Raw genomic sequence first — 16568 nt, 5'->3', positions numbered from 1 at the left:
GAAAAGAAAGTATGAACTTTAAAATAGGAACATGCAGAATTTAGTGGAGAATTCTCTATAATTAACAGCATCAAATAGCAATTAGCAACACAGCAAGGTATGTGTCCCTTAAAATTGAGAACACTGCAATGTAGGGCACCTGTAGTGTAGTGTAGCTCGGCTTAGCAATGAGATCAAAGAGCAGTCAGTGTGGGAAGAGCTGGAATAAACAAAATAAATAGGAGGAGGCAGCACATGCATTTTTAAAATATGCTGTAAGAAAATAAATTTGAATAATTACAATCTGAGTTACGGATGAATAGTAAAAGGCTCCTACACAAAAGTGACAGTTCTGATTGAAGAAGTTGAAAAATATAAGAAGTTATGATATTCAGAAGAGAAATATTTGCAAATTTTACCAAAAAAATTGAGGTGTAAAACAGAGTTACAGCTGTAATTTTGAGTGAAGATGTAGTTTTAAATGTGTGAGAAAAAGAAAAAAGGAATGTTAATAGTGAAAGGCAGGTTTTAATAATTAATAGTAAACCTGATGTGAGAAAAATGGTGAAAAAATGGAGAACTGAAGCTGAAGAGAATAAAAAAAAATGCCATGAAGTAGCTAGCTAATGGCTGGAAATGTGACATACCATTGCACTGGTGGATTGCAACCTGTTGCACATTATACAGAACCAACTGAATAGAAATTTCTCAGGCATCTATTCTATCAGCCAGCAGATTTGAAAATGGAGAACTGAAAAGCCTGCAGATTTCTATTACAAGAGGCGGTCCAAATGCTGGGAAGTAGGCCACACAAATAGTAGCTGTTAATCTCCATAAAGCTTTAGCAATTCCACTCAGAATAATTTCCACAATTAGTCTAGGCTTCAGGACCACCTATATAAAAAAAAAAAAACTTTCTGGCATTAGATAAAAGAAGGGATCTTCTAAACAATAATGCTGTGAAAAAAGTCCTCATAGCAGTCATTAACACAGTAGTCGCCCTCTCTGCTACAACACCTGCTAAATGTGAACTGACCATCATACTTTTTTGGAAGTCTATGATATTCTGCCTGTTTCTCATTGCTGCTGAACTGATTTGAGTACTAGCTGGATCACAAAGATTTATAATTTGATAGGATATTAGATGTGGTTACAAAGGAACTGGAAGCAAAAAATAATTTTGATATAATATATTTGGATTTCAGGAAAGCTTTTGACACTGTTGCGCATGGAAGACTATTGTACAAATTGGAGCAGAATGGTATTAAGGGTAAGTTGCTACAATAGATAAAAGGATGGTTGAGTGGGAGAAGACAGAGGGTGGTAATTAATGGGTGCTGCTCTTCGTGGACTAATGTTATTAGTGGAGTCCCACAGGGTTCGGTGTTGGGTCCTCTGCTGTTTTGTATATTTATCAATGATATTGATGAAGGTATATCAGGTTTAGTGTCGAAGTTTGCAGATGATACAAAGGTTGGCAGGGTAGTTAATGACAGTAATGGCAGTGTGCTACTGCAACAGGATCTAGATAATTTGGGCAGATGGGCTAAGAAGTGGCAACTGACGTTTAACCTTGACAAATGCCAAGTACTGCATATGGGTAGAAGTAACCCCAGAGAAATGTACCAACTGTGTGGTACTACACTTAAGGTGGTAGAAAATGAAAAAGACCTGGGAGTAATTGTGCAGTCAGATATAAAGTTTTCTGAGCAATGCAGACAGGCTGCCAGGGCAGGTCATGTGGTTTTGTCAATGATATACAGGAATTTTGCTAGCAGGGAAAAGGAGGTGATTGTCCCTCTGTATAAGGCAATGGTCAGGCCACGCCTTGAGTACTGCATTCAGGTCTAGAGGCCTCATTTTAGGAAGGATGTAGATTTGCTTGAGCGTGTACAGAGAAGGGCAACAAGATTGGTGAGGGGAATGAAGGGATCCTCTTACCAAGAGAGGCTTAAGTTCTGCAAATTGCAGTGGCTGGAAACTAGGCACCTGCGCAGTAATCTGATTGAGGTGTATAAGGCCTTGAATGGGTTGAGTACGCTGAATTCTGATGGGATCCTTCCACTTCTTCAGATTACACATTCACAGCTTACACATTCACAGCATTATTGTTTAGAAGATCCGTTCTTTTATCTAATGCCCCTAAAGGGGCATAAATTCAAATTAAGAAAAGACAGATGTAGAACAGATGTGCGGAAATTTGCCTTTAGCCAGCGGGTGGTTAATTGCTGGAACAAACTTCCATCTGTCGTTGTGGAAGTTGATAGGTTAAATAAATTTAAGGAGGAACTGGACAGGCATTTGGAGGGAATGGTGTGATTATCTTTTTCTTTTTTTTTTGGCTGATGCTGCATAAGCTCAAACACTTGCTTTCTTGCATCACATGCCACTACTACTACTACTACTATTATAACACTTTCTTGTATATGTCACACACCACGAAAATGTTTCAATTACATATGTTAGCAGAATGTTAGAGCCAACAATCATGGTCCTAATAAAATGGTCAGGCAGTGTATAATGGAAGTATTTAATAAACATAGAAGCCTACTCTAAAATTTATTTTCCATACCTTGGGGTTAATTATAAGTTCCATATCTAAGCCACCTTCTTTCACTAGGCTTGCAACAGATTTCAGTTTAATCCACAAATTATTGGTATTGAAGATTCTATTAAAACAATGCATGTATTAAATATAACTAGATACAAAAAAAATTGATATAAAATAGCACAGATACTATAATAAATTTGCCAAATTATAAACAAATTGCTTTTGCACTAATCATAAATAACAATATGGTTAGCATTCAATTCACTTTATTACCTCACAGAATATCACAAAATGCTTTTTAATGTTGATTTAAAAGTGTCAACAGATTACATAAGCTAGAAGTCAATGAATAAAAATATTAAGAAATAAAAATAACACAATTCTTCATTTCAGCAGAAAATTCAAAGAAAGCCTCTTAAAATGAACAAGAACTATGAAAATAATGATTTGTTAACGTTACCTAATTTACAAAATACTGTAGAAGTGCATTTTATTTAACTTTGATATTACATGGAACTTTTCCATTATTTATCTCCTACAAACATTCTTCCTTGTTTTGTTCAAAAGCCAGTGGTAGGAAAGATAATGTTCAGCTGCATTCAATAAAATACAGCTGGACATTATCTTTCCTACTATTGCTATATTTGACATTATGTTAACAGAAAAATATTTAGACAATGGGCACTGTTTAACAAATATTCCATGCAAATCTCAAAAAAATCCTTTAAAGCAGATGGATTTTGTTCATGGGTGTTGAACTTAGCAAGTGTTTGTAGAATACACTTGGGTCTAAAACATTAGGTGTACAATTTACAATTTTTTTTTTATATTTTATAGAATTTAGTGTATCCCCTAAAATGCTATATTTAAAATATTGGTAGAGCTTTATGAAACTGAAAATGTTAACAACACAGGCTGTACAATAAGCATTTATAATGCTGAATGCAGCGATCAGTACTTTTTTGTACTGCTTGGTATAAGATTTTTGGTATAAGACCTAATGTCAGTACATAGAAGGGCAAAAGACTGGTGAGGGGAACAAAGCAGTGCTCTTACGAAGAAAGGCTTAAGTTCTGCAAATTACAGCGTCTGGAGACTAGGCACCTGTGAGGTGATCTGATTGAGGCATATAAGGCCTTGAATGGATTGAGCAGGTTCAATGCTGATGGGATTCTTCCTCTCTTTTAGATTACAAACCTGAGGGGGCATAAACTGAAATTGTGGAAAGACAGTTGACAAATAATGTGTGAAAATTTGCCTTTAGCCACTGGGTAGTTGATTGCTGGAACAAACTTTCATCTGTCATTGTGGAAATTGATAGCTTAAATAAATTCAAGGAAGAAGTGGACAAACAAATGGATGGGTGAAATGGGAAGCATTTTTTTTTTTTTTTTTTTTTTTTTGGCTGATGCTGTATAAGCTTGCTTTCTTGCATTGTATGCTTCTACTAATGCTAAAATGCTAATTCAGCTTTATTTTATAATTATTAAAGTAACAGTAATGACTTCAGCTATTGAGGCTACACCAGCATGATTAGACATGCTGGTGTAGCCTCACAATCAGTAGCTTATGAAATTCAACCAAAACATTCATTTAATTTAAACATTTGATGCATTTGTATCATTAAAATCTATGGCCCTTTGAAGTGAAGATTTCTTGCAAACTTGCAAACAGTTTGCAAGAAATGCACTGGTTAAATGAATACACAACTTACTTTTTCATTTAACCAGTAATGCAATGTAATGTAACAAAAGCATATATGTAATGATAATAATAAGTGTAACACATAATAAAAACAGCAGTATGAAAGAAACAATTTAATTTTTTTTGTTATTATATGAGTAGTTTTCTGAATGGTTGAAAAGTTTAAAGAAAGCAGAGAAAACATCAATGATGATAAACAGATTAGACATCCAACAACTCATGAAACTAGTGAAAACATTAAGAGTGAGAGGATCTAGTTCAATCAGATAGGCAATTATCATTATTGAAGAGTTAAATTAAACTGAAGAATCAGTCACTCATACTGCACGAACTTGAAAAATAAACTTCCATTGAAAAACCTCTTTGGCAAGATATTCAATTTTAAAATTATACACTTCACTCTGTGTTATTTATGCAAGTGATTTATTAAGAGTACTGAAATAGAAATTCCACAAAAGACTTAAACCTATAAAAGGCAAATCAAATATAGTATATAACATAGCATTCTTGCCAACATTTTGGAACCAACTTTGAATCCCCATTTAAAACCAAGTTCAGCATGTTTGAGGTCTCCCTGAAGTTTGTAGGTAACAGGTTTCATCGAGGCAAACTTTTGGTAGGAAGATTTGAAGTCATTTGCCTAATTTCTACAGGGACTCAATAAACAATTTAAAATTGCATAAATAATGTAGGGTGTTAAGTGCTATAACTACTAAAAAATTTTCAGTATTCATCTTGCACGGTGCATTCTAACAAGATGGTTTTATTCTTATCTTGAGAGGAGTTCAAGCAGACAGCAATCTGTTTTGGAAAATTAACTCATGATAAATTATGCGCATTTCAATATGATTCAAAAACAAAACAGGAGGATCTTCAAAATAAAGCTTCTCAATTAAAGTCAAGAAATTGATCATATAAAAATTGTGTGTTTTGTTTTCTGATATCAGTAGCATTGGAATCCATCTTGAAGGCTAGATAGAGGGGACAACATTTTTTCCTGCAAGTTATTTCTGTTTTTTTTTTTTTTTTTTTTTTTAGCCTTCATGTAAAGGATATATAAACCAGCCTGCCATATCAACTAGAACACCACAACTGACGTGACAAAAACCCCTTAAAACACCAATCAAACGAACAAATTTGACCTTAATCTGTGTGATTACAACTTGCTTATCAAGCATATACATCTTTTTTATGTCACACAACACACTTGTGTATTGTGGCGCCTCCGTAGCCAGGTGGGCAGGATTGTTATTTGGTTTTTAGGAGCATTAGCAACTAAGGTCATATTGCTCCGGGATATGCAGTGGTCATTCCCTGACCTTTCCGCATCCTCCGTATTTGGTGGTGACGGGCTCGAACCCCGGTCTAGCCAGGTGGGCAGGAGCAGCAATGCATAGCACATGCTTCTTGATTAGACCGGGGTTCGAGCCCGTGAGCCACTAAATACGGAGGATGCGGAAAGGTCAGGGAACGTTATTTGGTTTTTAGGAGCATTAGCAACTAAGGCCATATTGCTCCGGGGGGGATATGCGGTGGTCATTCCCTGACCTTTCCATATCCTCTGTATTTTGTGGGCACGGGCTCGAACCCCGGTCTAATCAAGAAGCGTGTGCTACGCACTGCTGCTCCTGCCCACCTGACTACAGAGGTGCCAAAGGTCAGGGAATGACCACCGCATATCCCCAGAGCAATATGGCCTTAGTTGCTAATGCTCCTAAAAAAAAAAAAACAAATTACAAATAACAACACACTTGTAGTTAGTTTTACTTGCTAGTCTCTACAGAGAGTATAAAATAGTATTCATAAGCACATATTCTGATTTTGAACTTCAGCTATTAGTATTAGCAAACGATTTAAGGAAACAAGCTTGTACAACATCAGCAAAAAAAAAACTATGTCCAACCTCTCTAATGATTAGTCTAATTCTTCCTTAAATTTATTTACACTATTATCCACTTCCACAACACCAGATAATGTGTTCCAACAATTAATTACTCTCTAGCTAAAAGCAACTCTTATGTGTATCCTCCAGCCATCCTTTTTCAATTTATGTTCTCCTTATAAATAAATTAATTAATTTTCTGATTATACTTCACAAGATAGGCAGACATTGGCATATTTAGTGGTCATGTAGGCTTAAACCACAATCACTGACAGTGCACATACTTCAGTACCCTTGTGCTTGATCACTTGACTATGGGACAGTCATTCGTAGTAAGAGAACCCTTTTGTGTTCCTAACCAATCTAATTGATCTTGTCAAACATTCTAAGAGATCCACATCCTTCTTAAAATAATGCTTCCAGACCTATATGCAGTATTCAAGATGTGGCCTAACCACTGCCTATACAATGGTATAATCACTTCCTCATTCCTGCTATCAAAAATTCTTATCTATTATTGACAAAATCCCATGGTGTCTTAGCAGCCTATCTACAGTGCTCAGAAAACTTTGTTGGACTGTAGAATTGCCCCTGGAACTCTTTTATTCTCTACCACCTCATTTATGCACATTCACTTTGTATTCCTCTCACTGTGAATTTTAGAAATATGTGCTACTGGAATTTGTATCTTTTCACCTAGTCATGCATTCATAAGTTTACTACTGCCATTTCACCAATAAGCACTCTGTTAACAACTAAAACTTTACATGGCATTAAAATATAAGTATAAAACTGGTTGACATGCCAGTGACTACACTGGCATGTCAACTCCTAGTAAAGGTTTCTAAATATAGCTTTTTTATTTTTATAATTACTGCATTTACAAAAAAAAAAAAAAAAAAAAAATTGGATATCGCACCTTTTACATATAAAATAAAAAGAGATGAGTGGGAATTTTTTTTTTTTTTTTTAGTGTAATCCAAACACAAAGTTACTGGAATTGGCATGACTTATATTAACATATTAGGTTAAAGGGGATTAACACAGGAATTGTGTATATTTGCCATTTTACATATCATTTCATCACAAAAAATTTTGATGGTGCTTTCTGAAATTATTTTCAAATTAGAAATGCAGAACAGTGTAAAACAATGAACCTACACTGAGTAGTCGTATTATAAGGTACACATACCTGACAGTGAATAAATCCCCTTTAGCCTTCAGAACATCTTAGATTCACCATAGCATGGACTCAAAGACAAGTAGAAAAGTGTACCACAGGGATGCTGGTTGTCAATTGCTTTCCACAGTTGTTTCAAATTGGATGGCTGTGGTTCTGAAACTCAGCGCATTCTATCTAATACAACAGGTGCTCAAATGGATTGGGATCAGTTAACTTGTGCAGGCCACCACAGTAGGATGAATCCACTCTCATATTCATAAAACCAGTTCTGTATAATCTTGGTCTTGTGACATGGCATAGCATTCAAATGGAAGAACCTATTTGCAGATATATACACTGCAGCCATGAAGAGATGTGCTGGTGGTCAGAAGCTATTTCCAGATAACTTGTGGGAACTAAATGTTGTTCTACTAGTGTCAAGAAGCCCAATGTGCACCACTGATACAAACCTCATACTGTCACCACCAGACTGCACTGGTGATACCAAACAGGATACGTTCATGGACTCTTATTGCTTTCTGGTCTTCCCTCCCATCATTGGGACACAGCAGGAACTGGACATCAGAAAGAGCAATGTTTTTTCAATTCCGCACTGTCTAGTGTGGTGTTCCTGAGCACACTGTAACCATACCATACTGTAACCATGATTTGTGCAGAGTATGCTATTAAAAAAAAAAAATTGTATGCTCATTCAGGGTACAACAGTTGGCATATTGGACATTCTCATTCAGTCATCATTCACACACACACACAGTTATCCCTTTCAAAACAGTACCTTGAATAGGATGTAGCACACATGCTTTATAATTTATTATTTTTTTTTCCAGGATCTGGACTGCAGGAAACCTCGAATTAGGAGTGGTAGCTCTGCAGTCCTAAAATATGGATGTCTTTAAGGATTACATAGCACCACATGATGCCAAATGATTTTTCAACATCCAAATTAATCATGACAAGACATTCCTTTTTATAAGAGCATTTCTAATGTTTGACTCAAGTTTTAACAAGAAGTCAAGAGTAGACATTTTTTTTGAAATCCATAATGATTACAATTCATCACTACATGAGAATTAAGATACCAAATTTTGTACACTTTTGTAATTTTTCCAATGCATGAGGTAAAAAAATTGAATAAATAATTCTATTTACATGTTCATCAAACATTTCTTTTTTGTTTCAATCAAACTGAGGGCACATAGCTGTGAGTGCTGCATAAATTTAGGGAAATTCCAACTTATGTAAAATTCAACTTACGTAGAGTTCCATGGGACGCAACCCTTACGTAAGTCGAGGAGTGGCTGTAATTTACTATAACTATTGTAACAATGTTATTTAATTTCTGATTAAACTTAGAAAATTTAAAGTAATATAGGTTGCATATCTATATAACTACTTGAACATAATACTACACTTGAATGTATCTTTTATATTTTTAAAGTTTTGTGAAAGTCAATTTTTAAAAATTTATTCATCTCATTCATCAGTTTTTGTTTCTGTTACCCACTGATTAAAAAAATACACATGATATTTTAACTAACTTGTCTGGCAACATACATAAAAAATGCACAAACACAAAACTATAAAAAGTATTTCTCAAAGCCATTTTCTTGTGGCTTGCTAATATGTTTTAAAAAAAAAAAAAAAAAAAAAAAAAACTAATATATCTAAAAAACTTTATTAGTATTTGAGTGGCATTGCTCTCTACCGTTCCCACTACACTACACTACTGTTTATCACTAGGATCACCATCATTATTCCACCAATGCAGCTGCAAAAATTCTAAAACAAGAGGATCTGGGGAGGGAGAAAACAAATGATTACAACAGAGTTTTGAATATTTCTTAAAAATCCCACCCCATTTCCAAGTCAACGCAATGCTTTGCTCTGTAATATTAAAATACAGTGGTAGTACATTTTTATCTTTCACTTAAAGGAAAATTATATTTTGCTAGTAGCAGGTGGCACTGTTGGAAGCACTGAACATCCTGTCACAACCTATCTGCTGCACTGCACTGTGGGAAATGTAGCTAAGCCTGTTCATGAAAATCTGTGTGGTGTATAAAATCACCATTGGGCATTCTGACCACAACTCTTTTCATAGCCAATAAAAATTAATATTATATTTACAGATCCATCATTCAGAATTTTCTTAATTAAATATAACTAAATATAAGGTTATCTTACTTCAGTTATCTTAATGATTCCTTAAAGGTAAGGTCACTTAACTTAATAATTCCTGTAGTAAAATAATTCTGATTTTACTACAGGAATCATTTTATGTTTTATCTGAAGGAATCTTGTCCTAAGAATTTTGTATTCAGTTTTAAAAAATGCATCTCTACTAAGAAATTAAACTGAAAAAATAGCAATGATCTGAAATATGTCTAAAGTGCCATAAACAGTTTATCAACTTCAATATTAATATCAGGTTTATTTTTATCAAAAAAGACAACAAAAGGTCAAATAAATAAGTTCCATTACAACTTACTTAAATTTCTTCACACTCTTAAAATCATCCACCTAAAACAGAAAGAGGGCTTTGTTATAAAAATATATTGTTATTAATGTCTCTGGTTTTCCAGATTTTTCAATAATAAAATAATCAAAAAATTCTGGTTAAAAAGGCATAATGCACAAAATTAAAGAATTTGTTATTTTAAGCTCATGCTATTTTTAATTATAGAATTAGTTATTTAACGAATATTAAACTATACTGAAAACAAAACAGTTCAACTGTTTATACACGAGACTTTCATTCATAGTTCTCATACTGTTCCTAAGGGGATAGTATTGATGGCTCTGAAAAAGGATTTGCCTGAACCTTGAGAAAGGATTTGATTTGGTTTTAGTGGCACAACAGCAACCTAGGCTATAATATGCCACTTTGAGAAAGGAAATAGAATGATTACTGTTAGTGCAGGAGGAGACTGGATTTAAAGATGCACTGTTAATATAAAAGCAGACACAGTCAAGTGGAGATTATTATATAGAAATGAATGGTGAAAATTTTCAAAAATGCATCAAAGAAAAACTGATTACAAATTTGCTAGTAAATCCTATTATAGTTATGAGATGAACAAGATGCCTACTTCATCAAATCTAAGAGCAGATATAAAAAAAAATGGTTTGGGGAAAATAGCTAAAAACAAAACTGCACGAACTATTAAAATTAAATAAGCCATAACTGAAAAAATATTAAGTCAATTTTCTTCTAAACGACAATTGGGGACTGTCGTTTAGATGCAAGCATGTAAGAAGCAAAAATGCAAACTTATAAATTCAAATGTAAGAAGCAAACATAGTACAGTAAGAAGCAAAAATGCCATTCTTACTGTACCTCCATAACAACAACTATTGAAATATGTAGGAAAAACAGAAATTTAACATTTTGAAAGTAACTATATTCTAGAGGCAGAAATCGAATTGAGAAAAAAAAAAAAAAAAAAAAAGGAGTAATTAATATCATAGATAAATCATTATCGAAAACAATAGAAACCATCAGTAAAGACGAATATAGTTTACAGTGTAATCAAATAAATTGTATTCCTATTTGTATTTTCTTAAACTAATAGATAGTAATTTGTTCATGTGAACTCTTGAATGGAATTTTAAAAACTGCTTCTTGCAGTTCATTTTAGATGGCTGCTCACAAAACTTTGTAAGTAGTAACAAATATAATTTTATCCGAAGTACTTATTTTTATATTTCATTCATGTTAAATAAGTAATTCACTCAGAGTCAGAACTATGGTGTGGCGAGCGGGGGTCGTAGCCCCCGGGCACAGTATTTAAGGGCACACGCAACCAATTATGTATTTTAATATCGCTTCATTTTTGATTTAATTACAGTCGGACTTCGTTTAACAAACCTCACTATAGCGAATTTTTTTTGAATTCATCTTGGTAATTACATTTAAAATAGTTTTTAAATGTAATTACAAAGAGAGATTTAACTTTGTAAGCACTGTTCCCACCTCTGGCCTTTAGGCAATTAGAAATTGAGAACTAAGGGTTAAAGGGATTACCATTCTGCAATGTAAGTGGTGCCTGTAAAACTTACGCAGCCACCTATCCCACAAACCTAGAAGTCACACTAGTCAACTGTTTTCCATAGCCAGTCAGAGGATTAAAGTGTATTCCTGACACAGATAATAGCCTCAGATCAACCTGTGTCATGGTTTATCTTTACTCTGGCAACCAGTCATCTGTTTTTCGTAGGAGTGAGTGATCCACACCTTTCAGTAAATTTCTCCTGTTTGTGCTTACATGGCCACAGTAGCTGAATATCCAACTTTGATTCTGACATTTCGGATGATATTCAAAGAACTAGTGAGAGTAGCAATGTTGGGGGGGGGGGACTAAGATATTAAATAAACTTTCCGAAGATGAAATGTTGGCAGATTTTGAGACTCTGCATTGAAGCCTTCACTATATGTTCCTGAAAATACAGTATATTTGACTGTTAAAACAAATGCAAACATTTTTTTTTTATGATGAATGTACTCTAAAATCAGTATTCATCGATCACATTTCAACAGAAATTTAAAGTTTCAAAAATCATGTTTAATCAATTCTGCACGAATTGATTAAACATGATTAAACAACTTCTCCAATTCATTCATGAGTATTGTCTAACAGAATCTTATCTAGGATTACCACACCCAGAATTCAAAGGCTAGGACAAAACAGGAAAAAACTACATTTTTAGTTTTAAAAATGAGCACAAAACAAGGACATTTTAAAAATTATTTTATTACTAAAAACTAATTCTTTAGAAATAAATTTGCTTACAACATAATAAATAAAAATGCATTGTTTTTATTTATTCTGTTGTATTGACTGAACGTGCAATGTGTATTGACTGAATGTGCAATGCACATATTATTTAATGAATATTCATTTTATGACGAGATGATTTTTTTAAATGACAAAAAACTAGGATGCAAGTGTAAATTCTGCAAGGTCATCCGAGGCTGTCCCAAACACTAAAACATATCCTCAGAAACAAGGACATCCGGTAACCTTAATCTTATCCAAACATAGTGTTACGAATTTTTCTTACCCTGCCTGCAACAGTAGCTTCTTGTCAAAAGTCCTTCAGGAAACTTAACTCGATTAAGAATCACCTTATTATTATTAGCTATATGGTGCAAGGAAGCCGAAGCTTTTGTGCACAAGCAAAAAAAAAAAAAAAACCCCAATTTACCCAGAGATAGAAAGAGAGAGGAGAAGGAGAAGGGAATCACCAAGAAAGAGAAGAATGATGATATCCAGCTTAGGACCCTGGGTGTGCCAAGCCCATACTCACCAGATGTGAGCTGACTTTAGATCAACAACCAGACAAGAACAACTAACCAACATATCAATTATATCCATTTAAAACACATTGAAAAAAACATAAATTTTGATAAAATTATTGATAATTTTGCTTCAGCAAAGGTGAGAAAAATTCAATTAAAATAATATATCATAAATGAATAATTTTAGTTTATGTTATAATGTAAAAAAGTACTCTATATTATATTTTACAATATTTTGTTTCCATGATTACTTTTATTTCTTTGCAGTTATGTATTTTATTTGTAGTTTATATAGAAACAAAGTTTGGTATGACATAAGCACTGGGAAAACAAAATTCAGAGCAGGAGTGTATTATTGGCGTAATGACTCTGATGAGTACAACGAACAACTGCACAGAGAAATAGAGTGAGCCAGTAAATCAGATTGTCTTATATTGGAGGATTTGAACTTCCCAGATATTGACTGGAACTTGTGGGTTGGTCACTCACACACTAGCAAGACTTTTGTGGAATTATTGGATGACTGTTTTCTACAGCAGCATGTTCGAGAGGCAACAACAAGGAGTAATACTCTTGATCTGATTATCAGCAGTGATTATTCATGCATTAAGAATCTGCAGACAAAGGAATCACTAGGTGGCAGTGATCACAGTGTACTGATGTGGTATTTCCTCAAAGATGTAACTCCTATCAGGGGTAAAAGGAAGGGTTTTTGCTTTTGTAAAGGTGACTATATGGTGGTCTCAGACAATTTTTTAATTCTATACGGCAGGGCCAACTGATGATGTTACCAACAGCAAATTCTAAATGGGAAGCATTCAAGGAATTAATCTTGGAAGCTACTAGGCTTTTCACACCAAATAAGAAATACTGTTCAAGGTTAAGGTGCAAATGGATGTCAGATGAACTAATGAGACTCGTGGCAGAGAGGAAAAATGCATAGGATGCACATAAATTATCATGCAACACAGAATCCTATGGCAGATATAAGCTAGTCTCTAATAACCCTGGGGGCTCACATTTGGTGAGTATGGGTGTGGCACACCCAGGGTTCTGAGCTAGATATCATCATTCTTCTCTTTCTTGGTGATTCCCTTCTACTTCTGACTCTTGTTTTCTTTCTTTCTCTCTCTCTCTCGGGTTAATTCAGAAAATTATTATTTTTTTTTTTTGATTGGTGCAGCATAAGCCTCAGGCTTCCTTGTACCATATGGCTAATAATAATAATAAAGTCACAAAAGAAGTTAGGCAAGCAAAGGCAGATTACGAGAAATCTTTGGCAAAGGACGCAGAGAAAAACAGCAATAACATCTTTACTTGTGTAAACTCTAGAAGGAAGGGAATGAATCAGATTGTTTCACTTGATATCAATGGTATGATTGTTGATGATTCTGTTCAGGTACCTAACAAACTGAATGAGTATTTTGCATCTACATTCACATGTGAGGAATTCTGTAGGGAAGTGGAGGCCAGAAGCTTATCTAAACTCTAACAGAGAGTTAAATGATTTTGTAAAAACTGAAAGCAAAGTGGAGGAGAAATTGAAGTTAAACATAAGGAAGGCACCTGGGATGGATGGGATCTATGCAGTTATATTAAAGGAGGTGGCAAAGGAAGTAAGCAGGCCCTTAGCCATGATTATGAAGGCATCCTTGGACTCAGGAGAGGTCCCCATGGACTGAAGATGTGCAAATGTATCACCAATTCACAAAGGAGGATCCGAAAGGTGACACGAGTAATTACAGACCTGTTAACTTTTGTTCTGGGGAAAATAATGAGGTCACTGGTTAAAGGGGCACCTCCGTAGCCAGGTGGGAAGGAGCAGCAGTGCGTAGCACATGCTTCTTGATTAGACCGGGGTTCGAGCCCGTCACCACCAAATACAGAGGATGCGGAAAGGTCAGGAAATGACCACCGCATATTTCCGGAGCAATATGGCCTTAGTTGCTAATGCTCCTAAAAACCAAATAACAAACTGGTTAAAGAAGCACTACACTACAGGATCATCTAGACAAGACTGCAGTTATAATTCAGAAACAGCATGGGTTTGTTAAGGGGACGTCTTCTGTGACCAATTTCATTAGATACTATGATGCGGTCACAAAGAAACTGGATGCAAAAAATAATTTTTATATTATATACTTGGATTTTAGGAAAACTTTTGATACTGTTGCACATGGAAGATTAGTGTACAAGTTGGCATTAAGTTGGCAGTATGGCATTAAGGGCAAGTTGCTGCTATGGATAAAGGGAGAAGATATGAATATGAGTGGGAGAAGACAGAGAGTGGTAATCAATGAACACTGCACTTCATGGACTAATGTTATTAATAGTGTCCCCCAGGGGTCCCTATTAGGCCCATTGTTGTTTTCTGTATTTATCGATGATATTGATGAAGGTATATCAGGCTTAATGTCCAAGTTTGCAGATGATACAAAGTTGGGTAGGGTTGTTAATGACAGTAAGGATGGTATGCTACTGCAACAGGATCAAGAAAAGTTGAGAAGATGTGCTGAGAGATGGCAACTGAAGGTGAACATTGACAAATGCAAAATACTGCATATGGGTAGTAGTAACTCCATAGTAACAAATCAACTGTGCTGTACTACACTCAGGTAGTGGAGAATGAAAAGGACTTGAGGGTAATTGTACAGTCAGATATAATAATAATAAGATTCTTTATTAACATAAATTGTATACAATAGTGATTCCTTACACAGAAAGCCAGAGGAATCTTACAATTCGTTGTTTATACAAGTGATTTTGTGTTATAATAGAAAAAAAAATGAAATAAAATAATAATTAATAGATAAAAACAAAGATGATAATCAAAATGTAAAAATGTAGTAATTACAGCAAAAAAGGACTACAAGTTGAGCAGAACATGAAATGACATTGGCTAACTACGATCAGCACTTACATAAATGTCCTTTACAAACAGCAAGATAGGACAAGATGCCATCGCGATATGCCTTGTCTATTGTTAACAGGTCGATGTCGAGCGAGTTGAGTGTCCAGAGTCACATTAGGGAAGTGTCTCTTGAAATTCTGTAACCGCTGGAGCCTTGAGCACAAGGAGGGGGTACTATGGAGATGTCTGCCTGGCAAACACCAACCAACTGCGTTCCAGATGTTGATGTGATCCTGCTTAGCTGAGCACAGATGAAGGAATGACTTTATTTTTAGCACATGGGCTCTGTGAATCATGGGCGAGAGAAAATTTAGATGTTGTGTAGATCTGGTGCGGCCACAAGTTGGCCCACTTCAGCACCCAGAATTCGAGGCCCATAGTTTTCTGAAGCTAGTGGGTGGTGCCGCCGACCAAACTTCCACGGAAGTTTTCTGGGCAGAGCATGAGTTCTTGTCAATGATACATAAGAATTTTGCTAGCAGAGATAAGGAGATGATTAACCTTCTATAAGGCAATGATCAGGCCACACCTACTGCATTCAGGTCTGGAGGCCTCATTTTAGAAAACATGTAGAGCTGCAGAGCGAGTACAGAGAAGGACAACGAGATTAGTGAGTGAAACAAAGGGTTACTGTTACCAAGAAAGGTTTAAGTTCTGCAAATTGCAGAACTTAAATCGTCTGTAGATTAGGCACCTGCGAGGTGATCTAATTGAGGTGTTGTTATTACTTGGTTTTTAGGAGCATTAGCAACTAAGACCATATTACTCCGGGGATATGCAGAGGTCATTCCCTGACCTTTCTGCATCGTCCATATTTCATGGTCATAGGCTCGAACCACGATCTAATCAAGGATGTGCTTGGAAAACTGCTAGGTTGGGGGGGAGATACACAGACTAAAAGATTAACAGTAGCTGCTGGCAGGGGTAAAAGTGATTCTTGCACTACTTCTATTGAAATGCAATTGAGAAGCAGCCTGGAAAGCAAGGCAATGGGAATTTCTAAGGACTGCTGGGAGTCATAGTGGAACAAGTAAATACACGGGCTGTGTTAGGGTAACT

The 16568-nt window shown here is 35.2% G+C and overlaps 1 protein-coding gene across 2 annotated transcripts in view; it reads right to left on the bottom strand.

Annotated features, from left to right (window-relative positions):
- UGP (UDP-glucose pyrophosphorylase) overlaps positions 1-16568 on the bottom strand; it is a 443603-nt gene that overhangs the window by 313132 nt on the left and 113903 nt on the right. For both annotated transcript variants that reach the window (XM_090376515.1, XM_090376514.1), the window contains exons 10-11: positions 9788-9819; positions 2552-2648 (exon numbers count right to left, since the gene is read on the bottom strand). In XM_090376515.1, the coding sequence (XP_090232641.1) occupies positions 2552-2648; positions 9788-9819 (129 nt within the window). The remainder of the gene's footprint in view (positions 1-2551; positions 2649-9787; positions 9820-16568) is intronic.

This window comes from Mastigoproctus giganteus, chromosome 6 (genome assembly GCF_048544385.1).
Source record: "Mastigoproctus giganteus isolate SK-2022 chromosome 6, ASM4854438v1, whole genome shotgun sequence".
Classification (NCBI taxonomy): Eukaryota; Metazoa; Arthropoda; class Arachnida; order Uropygi; family Thelyphonidae; genus Mastigoproctus; species Mastigoproctus giganteus.
The sequence above is the reverse complement of the archived record's forward strand: the minus strand, read 5'-3'. Positions and strand labels throughout refer to the sequence as shown.